The sequence below is a fragment of the Equus przewalskii genome, chromosome 2 (assembly GCF_037783145.1).
Source record: "Equus przewalskii isolate Varuska chromosome 2, EquPr2, whole genome shotgun sequence".
Taxonomy (NCBI): Eukaryota; Metazoa; Chordata; class Mammalia; order Perissodactyla; family Equidae; genus Equus; species Equus przewalskii.
This window is the reverse complement of record NC_091832.1, coordinates 113791104-113803242: the sequence shown is the minus strand read 5'-3', so window position 1 is coordinate 113803242 and position 12139 is coordinate 113791104. Positions and strand designations below refer to the sequence as shown.

The 12139-nt window shown below is 36.0% G+C and overlaps 1 protein-coding gene across 3 annotated transcripts in view; it reads left to right on the top strand.

The window, feature by feature from the left end:
* The window catches only part of AP1AR (adaptor related protein complex 1 associated regulatory protein), a 34554-nt gene that overhangs the window by 18383 nt on the left and 4032 nt on the right, over nucleotides 1-12139 (top strand). The window contains exons 4-9 of one of the 3 annotated variants that reach the window (XM_070609380.1): nucleotides 2126-2151; nucleotides 5281-5377; nucleotides 6549-6647; nucleotides 8550-8608; nucleotides 9271-9344; nucleotides 10376-10504. In XM_070609380.1, coding sequence (XP_070465481.1) covers nucleotides 2126-2151; nucleotides 5281-5377; nucleotides 6549-6647; nucleotides 8550-8608; nucleotides 9271-9344; nucleotides 10376-10504 — 484 coding nt within the window. The remainder of the gene's footprint in view (nucleotides 1-2125; nucleotides 2152-5280; nucleotides 5378-6548; nucleotides 6648-8549; nucleotides 8609-9270; nucleotides 9345-10375; nucleotides 10505-12139) is intronic. The other 2 variants (XM_070609381.1, XM_070609382.1) reach the window with 2 other exon arrangements.

Below are 12139 nucleotides of genomic sequence, written 5' to 3'. Positions count from 1 at the left end.
TATTTTTTTATTTTTGAGGAAGGTTAGCCCTGAGCTAACAGCTGCTGCCAATCCTCCTCTTTTTGCTGAGGAAGACTGGCCCTGAGCTAACATCCATGCCCATCTTCCTCTGCTTTATATGTGGGACGCCTACCACAGCATGGCTTTGCGAAGTGGTGCCATGTCTGCACTCAGGATCCGAACTGGCGAACCCCGGGGCCCCCGAAGCATAACGTGTGCGCTTAACCGCTGCACCCCCGGGCTGGCCCCTTAATCAATTTTAAGATGCATCCCAAGTACAGAAATGTTAAAATATGGAAAAAAAAAAAAAAAGTACTTTTTAGAATTAGGGAAATGTGGTGTATATTTCTTATGCACTGATATAGTTCAAAGACTTTTAGTTTATATGTTAATTTCCAACTTCACTCAACTAATTATATGAGTTTGTGCAAAGTACACAATACTAGTCTGAGTGTAAATTAGCATATTTAACAGTTCTGAGAAGAACTATTAAAGAAACTTTTAAAGAAAATTACTTAAACTTGTTCAACCAAGCATTTCCAAATTAATTTGGGTATAAATTCTTTTTGAAAATAGTAATACATATTTATTACCATCTGGTAGGACACATTTGGGAAACTCTTAGCCTTTTGTTTTCCCAGTAAAATTTCTCCCAAATATTTTAACGTTTCATAGAACCTAGTTTCTTTCCCTTTTTAAAGGTCACTTTAATTCCATGTATTTCTTAAAACAAGTGTAAGCAAATGCTTAACATGATATTTTTTAAGTTTCTGACAAGTACTAAATGTAAGAGTTCTTTCTCCCAGCATCATCTGCTTTTTAAAAGAATTTGTGGTTTCATGTGTTTTCCTAAGGTGCTTTTTGTTTGGTTGAGTTTTTTGTTTGTTTTTGTTTTTGCTAACCAGTCTTTCCCACTCTCATATCATATTTCATATTTGTTTTAGTTGGACATCATCCTGTTTTGTAGTGCTATTTCCTACATTCTTTTGGGCCATTTGGAATTTTATTCCTGTTGTTACTTAGTCATATATTTTAACTATCAGATGTGAATAGCTTAAATGTGTAAGAAAGATGTCTAAATCCAAATTAGTCTTGAAAGTAGTTATGGTTTGCTTTGGAGGAAAAAACTGTAGGTAATTTCATCACCCTGTGAAAGAAAACAAACACAGTTGCTTCTTCTTATTTGTGGTAGTTAAGTTCTATAAAATTGCAGTGAATGCTGAATTAGTGACTACCAGAACATTGCTCCTTGGGGAAATACAGAGTTAGGTTCCTGTGAGCTTCTGGTCACAACATGTTTGTCAACCGATCAGTAGATAACCTTGCTTCACGTTTCTGTTTGACACCTTATTTTAATATATATTACTGATTTGTTAAGTTTGAACTTACAGTCAACAGCCTATAATTCATGCCTGAACGAAGTTTATCTAACACGTATTTTCTGTATAAGGCACATCACAACATTCTTCGGATTAGGAACATTAGACAGCACTACACATGGAGGTCATTTTAAACAGTGAAATTACCAACAAAAGAGCACGCAAATGCAGAAGACCTGGTGCTAAATAGACTGTGACGAGGACGCAGCACGAGAGCTGAAACGAGCAGGCAGAGCCTTACTGTGTTCTCCCTCAGCTGGGACTGTACCTATTGGGCAACTCAAATTTTCTGGTGCTCTCCGCAAGTCTGAGAATGACCACAGAAGTACAGGGAGTATTGGTGTTGATGTTACAAATAAATTTGAGATCATAGGTGAATTTGCAAATAGGGAATCTGCAAATAACAAGGATCAACTGTAAATGATGAGGGCATAGAGAATATGTTGTCTAGTACCTCCTGACCCCAAAAGGTCATTTCGTATAGAATACATATTTGTTAGAAAAAATTAAGAAATGTCCAGCAATTAGTTGTTATATAGTTAAGCCAGATGTTAAACTAAATTTTGCCTTGGAGAAATAGTAAAATTTTAAGGCGTTTTGTTTAAAACACTTTTAATAATGAAATTTGTTTACCATGATAAAAAGAGATAAGCAGAAAATATTGTGATTAAATAATTTTATTGGCTTGCCTTAAATAGAATTCAGCTAATGAAATTTCTTTAATTGTTTAATTAATTTTTGTACAGGGGGAAAGCCCAGGAAGCAGTCATAGGTAAGACCATTTTTTAAAAAAGAACAAAACAACTTCTATGTGAACTATAAGAAGCCCTCTGAGAGTCCAGGCTCCGTCATTTGCTTGCTTTGAGGCATTAAACATCAGGACCTTAGTTTTCTCTTTCTCTAAGACTGAGGCAAATAATAACATATCTCCAAAGATTGTTTCAAACATTGAAGAATTTAATGTACATAAGTGCCTAGGTTCTTCCTGTTGAACCTAAGTTTTTATGTATTTTTAGTTTTTAAAAAAAAATTTAATATTGATAAATACATTTCCTTGAATTTTTTAAACATTATCTCCCTTTTCCTTCCTTATGACATTCTAAAACTTGTTTTACTAATAACATTTTTTATCTTTCAATAGTAACTAGAACCTTGACACTCTTAATTTATTTAAGCAGCCTCTTTATATTTTTTTAAATTACATGAGCTACTTGAAAAAGAACCATCTAAGTCAAAAGAGAGTTCTTAATATCAAGAGAATATTTTCGTATACTGTTTCATATTTTCAATGTATATTCTTTACCTTTCTTAGTTTAGCAAAGATTTATTAAACAACTCTCATGTGGCCAGGCACTGTGCTGAACGCTGGGATTTAAAAAGCAGACATGAGGGGCCAGCCCCATGGCCGAGTGGTTGGGTTTATGCTCTCTGCTTCAGCAGCCCAGGGTTTTGCCAGTTCAAGTCCTGGGCATGGACATGGCACCGCTCATTGGGCTGTGCTGTGGTGGCGTCCCACATGCCATGGCTGGAAGGACCCACAACTGAAAATATACAACTGTGTGCCAGGGGGCTTTGGGGAGGAACAAGGAAAAATAAAATCTTAAAAAAAAAAAAAAGCAGACGTGGTTCTCTACATTAGAAGAAAGAATATCCTGGTATGGGAGATAGTCCGTGGAGATGATAATTTCAATGTGAGGTGGGAAAAGCGATTAAATAGCAGTTATAAACACACAAGGAAAACCTAGAGGAGAAACCCTTTGCCCAAAATGTGTAAGAGGAGGTATGTCCAGGTAGACTTCTTTAAGGAGATGCACCTGGGTTGATACTTGAAGGATTGGTAAGTGGTAACTATCCAGAGGAGGAGAGCATTCCAGATAGAAGAAATGGCATGAACAAAGTGGGAGAACTGCCTGGAAGGAGGCAGAGGGGGACTTTGTGGAGTGATGGAAATGCTTTGTATCTTGCTTTGGGTGGCAGTTACATGAGTGTATAGTTGTCAAAACTTAATGAACTGAACACTTAAAATTTGTATTTTGTTTTATGTAAGTTATATCTCAAAAGACCAAAAAAAAGAAAGAAAGAAAGCAAAAGCCCTAGGCAGAAGTTAGGGCTAGAGGAGCAGAAGTAGGAGACGTTAGCTTACACGGATCTGGTTAAAACCATGATAATTATCAAGATCACCTGCCTGAGGTTGGGAAACAGGAGGAAAACAGCCAAGAGGCAATGGACAAAAAGAACCAGGAGAGCATGGAAAGCCAAGGAAGGAGGTGGGCAGACAGACGGAATGGAGGGGATGGTCAGCACTGTCACATGAAGCTGAATACGATAAGGACTTAAAACTGTCTGTTGTGTTTGGCAACATAGAAGCCATCACTTACCTTTGCTAGAGTTATTAGAGCGATGAAAGTGGAGGTGGACTACTGTGAGTTGAGTAGAGAATGGGAGGTAAGGACACAGAAGGTCGAAGAAGCACAGTAGTTAAGATTAAGGAGCTGGTCTACTTGGGTTCAAATTCTAGCTCTGCCGCCTAGGAACTAAGTGACTTACTTGGGCATAATCTGTCTTCAGCTTATTTCCCTCATATGTATGATCTCTATACCTACCTTATAGGGTTGATGTGAGGACTGACGTTAGTTAATATATGTAAAGCACTCACAAGAAAGCCTGACACATAGTAAGTGCTAGATGTGCTATCAATATGCGTTTAATTTTCAGGAATTTTGGCTGAAACGAGGAGAGAGGGAGCGGTAGCTAGAGATAGATATAGGTCGAATGAAAATGTTTCCTTCTTCCTTTTTTCTTTCTTCCCTTCTTACTTCACATGGAAGAGAGGTGAATCCTAGGCTAAAGATGAAAGAGAGGTGCTAAGTGATGGAGCAATATCCCAGAGAACTCTCTGGAGTGGCGGAGGGAAGGTGGCATCACTGGTGAATGAATCAAGAGTATCAGTGTAGCAGGTGGCCTTGAACGAGTTAAGGAACGCCACCTCTTTAGAGGGCAGAGGGAAGAAGAGGAAGGGCAGACTCAAGTGGGAGGAGGAGTGGCAAGAAGTTGAGGGAATTGATGTTTGATGCTCCCCATATCTCAAAGTGGGGAGAATTTAACTTCTAAGGGAAAAGTTCAAATGAGGAACTTAAGGAGTATGTGAAGGTTTCGAAGTAGTTAACATAGGATGTGAGAGGGAGTTGCCCATGTATAAGTACAGGGTTATTGCTGGGGCCTGAGGGCCAATAGATGTTGGATTTTCTCTAGCAGCTCTCAGCAGAAAGGGCTAATCACAGAAATGATCCAAGGTCAGAGAGTGAGTAAGCTAGGAGAGTAAGACTTATTGATAGGAGTGCAAGAAAGGGAGCATATTGATGATAAAATACTTCACGTTTGCCATGGTGTCCACGTTAGTTTAGGTGAAGTGAGGCCAGGAGAGGATCAGGATGGATAGACTGGGAGGAAAGGGAAGGATCAAGGGCCTGGGGTGGCCAGAGTGACTGAGCAGGATAAATAGTGGGAATGAGCATTGAGGGTCCCAGAGGGTGTGAGGGCTGGGGTGGCAGTGTAGCTTACTGAAGTTTTTATTTTATGATGAACGTTTTGGGATATGGTCAGATGGCTGAAGCAGAGCCAAAGTGAAGGTAAATGCAGTCCACATTTCTTAAAAGTTGTAGTGCTAAAAAATACGCTGGGAATACATCATCTTATTCAACTTATATCCCAAATTATATCATGTTAGAATGTATGCTCTTTCACTCTCACAATTGATATTATAGCATCAAATTGCTTTAATACATTTTTTACAGTAAAATTTCAGAATTTCACTGGTTTTATGAGTGTTTTATTTGGACTTGGATTCATCAGAAGTTTTTTTTTATTTTCTTTCTTTTTCTCCCTCATTTTTCGCTGTAAGGCCTCTTACTGAGGAAGAAATTGTTGACCTGAGAGAGAGGCATTATGATTCTATTGCTGAAAAACAGAAAGATCTTGATATGAAAATTCAAAAAGAGGTAAATAGTCTTTTATGTTGCTTACATATATGTTATCATAAAACCTCTGTTTATAGGGGAAAGTTGTCATTAAATAATATATTGCATATGATCAGTCATTGGACTTATAGTTAGATATATACAGATGGAAATGATTTAAAAGTCAAAAAGTTATTCCACCCTATTATAACTTGTTTTAATTTATCAGAAATGAGATGCTGCCCCAAAATAAAGATAATACATTTTATAAAAATAATTTTTTAATTCACAAGTAGGGACTCTGACAAGATAGATCCACCTTTGTGTTTAAAACCAACTTTAAAAAATTACTCTATTTCACAATAAGTATTTTTTTTGTCTTTTTGTTTGTCTTGCATTTATTTATTCTTAGTAAGTGAATCAGGTACTTCTAATGATCATAAATGTTATATTTATTTTAATATATTTATGGAAATGGCCTGTAATTACAGTTTTGCTATTTACTAAACTAAATAGAATCATTCATATTCCATTATACATTTAAAAATAGTCTATTTAGTGCCAATTAGTGATTTCAATAGCATTAACTTAAGCTACACAAAAGATGCTAATATTAGGCTAAAGAAAAAAATTGTGTTGAAATTTGATTTTTCAGTTTGATTTGATATACAATAGATTATCAGTAAAGCATTTTGGATGCTGTAGTGAATGGCAAGAACTTAAATGTAAAGTAATTGTAAAGTAATTTTTTAATAGCCTGATAGTAAAATTCAGGACATGTGCATCAATGAGGTGTGGACTTTGTGAAAGCTTCCTGCACTGTGGTGGACGGTGACATGATTGGCCTTAGTTTTAAAGACCTTGGAGTTACCAGAACCAAAACCATTAAACTTGTCAGGGTGATAGGCATTGGAACAATTGTTGAGAATGAAGGTCATTGCATGTTCTAAAGAAAGAAACAGTTTTATCTTTATGCAAATTAGAGGCTACTACAGCTTCTGAAAAATTCTGTAATATATTTGATATCATTTGAATTATTTTGTAAAAAGAGAAATTGAAACGAGATATCACAAAAATTTCAATTCTGTTATGCTTCGTAGAGATCATTTTTTTAATAATTTATTTTTTATTTTATAAATAGAGACATTTTATTTTTAGAGCAGTTAGACAGGTTCTGATTTTTGTTAATCCTTATTGTTTTGTTCATGCACAGTTAGCCTTACAAGAGGAGAAGTTAAGACTAGAAGAAGAAGCTTTATACGCTGCACAGCGTGAAGCAGCCAGGGCAGCAAAGCAGCGAAAGCTCTTGGAGGTGAGGGAGAGGCCCCCGCGCACGTCAGGGCTGCTCTTCTCCTGATTCTTTCCGACAAAGCTTAGTTGGCACTTTTTTCCCCCTAAAATCAAGGGCTTCTTGTTTAACCACTAATGTATTGATGCATATATTCTTAGGAATTTTAAAGGCAAATTAGTTGGTCTTTCATAGCCAGAAATAACATCAAATCATGTGCTTGATACTGAATGCTGTTTAGCTTTAATTTAGCAGAAGCTAATTCTTGTTTATCCCAAAGATGAAATTTAGTTTTCCAAAACCCAGACTTCTTTTGGGAAAATAAATATATTCTTAGATGGAAACATTGCAAAACCAGCCTTTAAATATAATTTCTATAGCATTTTTGAGTTTTTGTTTTAACAGTTCCTTGAACTGCTAGAATTCCTTGTACTTCCTAGAATTGCTAAGCCGGGCAATTTTGCTCCATAGAAATAGTGTATTTTTCTTTTCTTTATTCTTGTGTCTTTAAGAGATTGGGAGTTTGAGTCTTGAGAAATCTTTGGCATATTATCAGAGAAGGCAACACATTTATCATATCTTTCGTGCCATATGCTCATATTGTATTACCATAATACCATACAGCTGTTAATCATAGACATTTCTGGAGCCCTGGCTAAGCGTCAGGAACTGTTCTAAGTAGTTCACATGTTTTACCTTACTTAATCCTCACAGCAGTCCTAGGAGATAGGTTGTGTTTTTAATCCCCATTTTGTAGATGAGAAAACCAAGCGACAGAGATGTTAAGTAACTTGCTTGATCCTACAGCTAATAAATGGCGGAGCCAGAGTTCAGGCACAGGATTGCTTAGCCAGTATCCTGCTTAGTATCTCCCTCTGTATTTGGCCTGTGTGAACTCGCCACGGTAGTGTTAACTGATCATGTCACATAGTAATTGTTGTAACTTAGAGAAACTGAAAAACCGTGTGTATTATATTGCTGTGTGATTTCTAATGTGACCTGTGCCCTTTATCTCTCTCTCTCTCTTTTTGGTATTTCAGCAGATTAATTAGATTATATGGGGAGTATCTTTTTTTTTATAGTAAGTTCTAAATAGTGGGAAAGTTTAAAATTAACCTTCTACTAAGAAATAATATTTTTCTGGGTATAATTTAGACACCTCTTTTTACTATAATAAATTCTCTACTGCTCACCTTTTAAAGACCAGAAGCATTCCATATGCAGCATCTGTTTGAGTTCTCTTGAGTTTTTTCTTCCCTGACTAAATATTGGTATAGGAACACATAACAAGTGTATACAACATACACTAACCACAAAGATACTCAGATACCTGTACATACATTTGGTTTTCCCAATAGCGCCGTGGGTTTGCTGGGTCAGTATTAGTATTACAGCCATCTGTAATTTACAGATGAAGAAACAGAAAGTGAAGGACATGCAGGGACACACAGCTAATAACTGTCAGAGCCACAACTCTGACAGAGTCTTCTGAATCCTTTGTTTTTGTTATTTCTGAATTAACTCATCCAGGTCTTCTAGATCTTTCGTTTTCTTGCTACTTATTTCACCCAGAATAGAACTTCATTTACTGTTTTTAGCTATTTCTTTCTTGCCCCTCATCTTTCCAGTTATTAGAAGTTCTTAGGTGTAATATGAATGTTGAGTACACCAATATATATTTGTTTTAAAAGTTATTTTTAGTAACAGTATGAATATTCTGACCGCTTAAGGATCAGAAACTGAGAAATTCTACTCATAATTAGAAGGGAGCAGTGATGCATTTAAGGAAAAAGACTAAAATAGAATAACTTTTTAAGTTTTATTTTTCTAGAAACTAGAAAAAAATCCTTTTCAGTGTTGCATGAATGGTTTTAAAAAATATAATTTTATAACAGAGTGATTTTGTATTGCCTTATGTTTCCAAAGCAAGAAAGGCAGAGAGTTGTGCAGCGATACCACCCTTCAAGCAATGGAGACTATCAAAGGTAAACCCTCCCTTTGTGGTAGAAAACGTTATTTCCAAAGAGAACACAGGTCGCCTGGATGTTTGTACACGTATCCACATTCATGTTCCCTAAAATAGTACTGCTTTTCAAAGACATTGTCTTGTAAGAATACTGAGCACATTTGCTTTCTTTATGTTGGAAAGTGATCATGTATTTGAATTGACTTTACTGCATTTTTAAGAGTGGCCACATCTTCCATATAGAAGATCATGCAGCAGCACACTGAATGCCTTGATGCATTGTTTATGCCCGGGTCCTTTGTGGTTGCCTTAGCCCCTCTCTTGTTTTATAAAGTTATGCGTGATCATTTTGGGGAAGACACATTTCAGATGTCACCTTTCCACGAGTGTTTCCTGCTCACTCAGAGAACCTCATTCATGCGTCATTATGGTAAATTGTGAAGTTGGGCTTATGGCTGAGCTTTGGATTTTGACTTCAACATTAACCAAAATCTTACTGTTTTTAGTTTACTGTTAGCATTAAGAAAATTAAGACCTATTTTCATTAGATTATTCAGTTGTACAGTGATTATGAATTTGTGTTGGATAGACCTTCAAGCCAAAATGCCTTCATTAACTTAAGCGTGCATTATGTTGCATCTACTGTGAATATGTAAAAAATTTATTTCACTTTTATTACAGTTCGGGACCAGAAGACGACTTTGAATCTTGTTTGAGAAATATAAAGTCACAGTACGAAGTTTTTCGAAGTAGTAGTAAGTCTTTTAAAATATCTGTGTAGGTTTTAAGTTTACTTTATGCTACGTTAAACAGATAATTGGAGATCCTGGCTCTGTTTCTATAGAAGAACTTCCTACCCTTCAATTCGTGTTGCCCAGATAGGTCATTAACTAGTCCATAATTATACAATTTTATCTTTCCTTTTTTAAAAGGAGTTGGAGCAAAGAAAAATCTCAGGCTATTTCTGTAGATCCATAGAGGGAGTCAAGCACTCCTTTTTCCATTTCTCTTCTGAACCCACCTTTCCCCTCCCACAAAAAGAGAAGATGGGAGGAAATAGTACAAAAGTGTACTTAATCTACTTATTACAAACTGATTTATAAGATTAAAATGTTGTTCTCCAAGTTTCTAGAGTCAAAACTCCTATGCTTTCCAGTAATGGAAGTATAGTTGTGGTTCCTTTTGAAAATACAGATTGCTCTTTATTTGTTTTATCATTTTTATTTTTTCATTTGTTCTTTTGTCCCTCTTTGAAATTGACTATTAAAAATATTACCTAGACGGGGCTGGCCCCGTGGCTGAGTGGTTAAGTTCGCGCGCTCCGCTGCAGGCGGCCCAGTGTTTCTTTAGTTCGAATCCTGGGCGCGGACATGGCACTGCTCATCAGACCACGCTGAGGCAGCGTCCCACATGCCACAACTAGAAGAACCCACAACGAAGAATACACAACTATGTACCGGGGGGCTTTGGGGAGAAAAAGGAAAAAATAAAATCTTTAAAAAAAAAAAAATATTACCTAGAGTTCATCATATTTGAGAAGTTTATAATTCATTTAAATTTGCATGTTTACTGTGCTAGATGACAAAAAAATTAAAACGAAAGAAAGGAAAAAAAGCCCTTCATACTGTTCCTAACAGAAACTTAGTAATGTAATGATTTCAATAATTGTTTCTTAGGATGTTAAAGGGAATAATAATATCTGGAGAGAGACAATTACTGCAAAATAAATGTTTGTGGTAAAAGAGTACACATGGCCACATTTAATTGTATTTGGTGTATATTGTAGGACTTTCATCAGATGCTACAGTTTTGACACCAAATACAGAAAGCAGTTGTGATTTGATGACCAAAACTAAATCAACTAGTGGAAATGATGACAGCACATCCTTAGATCTAGAGTGGGAAGATGAAGAAGGTATTTCATATTCACAATTTTACCTGAGTTAATTTAATACCTAATTTAATTCAATCTTTGTTAATTTCTAGAAATCTACTTGGTATTTTACTTTATTTAAACTGAAATGACTGGAAGGCCTTGAAAAATCAGCATAAAAATTTCTTAGACTCTTATTATATTAGTGATTATCATTTGTTGATAAATTGTTTAGAAAGTTGCTTAGTTCTTAATGTTTTTGGAGATTTAAAAATTGAATGATGGGGCTGGCTCTGTAGCCAAGTGGTTAAGTTCGTGCTCTCTGCTTTGACAGCCCAGGGTTTCGCTGGTTCAGATCCTGGGCGTGAACATGGCACCACTTGTCAGGCCACGCTGAGGTGGCTTCCCACATGCCACAACTAGAAGGACCCACAACAAAAATATACAACTATGTACTGGGGGGATTTGGGGAGAAAAAGCAAAAAAAAAAAGATTGGCAACAGTTGTTAACTCAGGTGCCAATCTTAAAAAAAAAAAATTGAGTGTAAATTTCTCATTTTACGGTTTTTGTAATCCAGCCCATGATACTGCTCAATAAGAATAATCACTGCCCCCTTGTGGGCAACGTAAAGCCGAATTTAGTTAACTTTGGGTTCATTGTAAGTTAACAATTTGTTAGTCTTTCTGGTAGTACAAAAGGTGTAACACACACATGAGTTTGAATTTTAGCTGATATGTCTTCGTAGCTGTAGTACTTTAGGTAGATTTCTTAATCTCTCTCAGCCATAGTTTATTCATCACAAAAAGGGAATAATCAACCTCCTTTAAAGGATGATTATTCACTGTTGTATTCTCAGGGTCTAAAAATGCCCAACACATAACAGGCAGTCAGTAAATATTAGAACAAATGAATGAATAAATGTTGTGAGAATTAAATAAAATTTATATAAAACACCCAGCACAGGATGTAGCACATGGCAAGTACTCAAAATTATAGCTAAAATGTGGATTTTTTTTAAAGAAAAGTCTATTTCACTGAATAAGGCCCAAGTTTTCATTTTCATTTTAAGAAATCAGTAATCCAAAAAGGAAGAACCAATTACAGAACATAGGGCTTTAAGAACAATAGTAAGCATTAAGTATTTCATAGAATTTTGAGATGGAATGGACCTTAGATCCTCTAAACAAGCTATTTGTTTTGTCAGTAAAAAAACAGATATACAGTGGCCTTGAATAACTTTACCAAAGATTGCATCAACTTCCTTAAATCGTCTTCTCAGCTAACACTGTTTCCCCAATCCTGTATTTAGATTATTGCATGTTTGGATCCCAGTTAGCAGACTTTAAACTTATTTTTATTTTAGCATCTGTTCAATTTGAACAAAGCCTTTCAGGTTTTTCAATTCCTAATTCTGCATCCACGCTGTATGCTGATAAAATGACTTTTGAGGTTATTATGCAAGTCATTAACAGAACTATTAAACTAGACGAGATAGAAGACACAGCCCACTAGAAATCTGTTTATAGACTGCTGTGCAGTCCAGCTTCCTTTAGACATAGTGTTACTCAATTGGATACAAGCCCACAAAGTTATATTAGCATCCAGCTATGTTTTTATCTCGTCTATAGGGATAACTTGCTTTGCTGGGTTGAGTCTTTCTCATTTTTCAGGAGTGA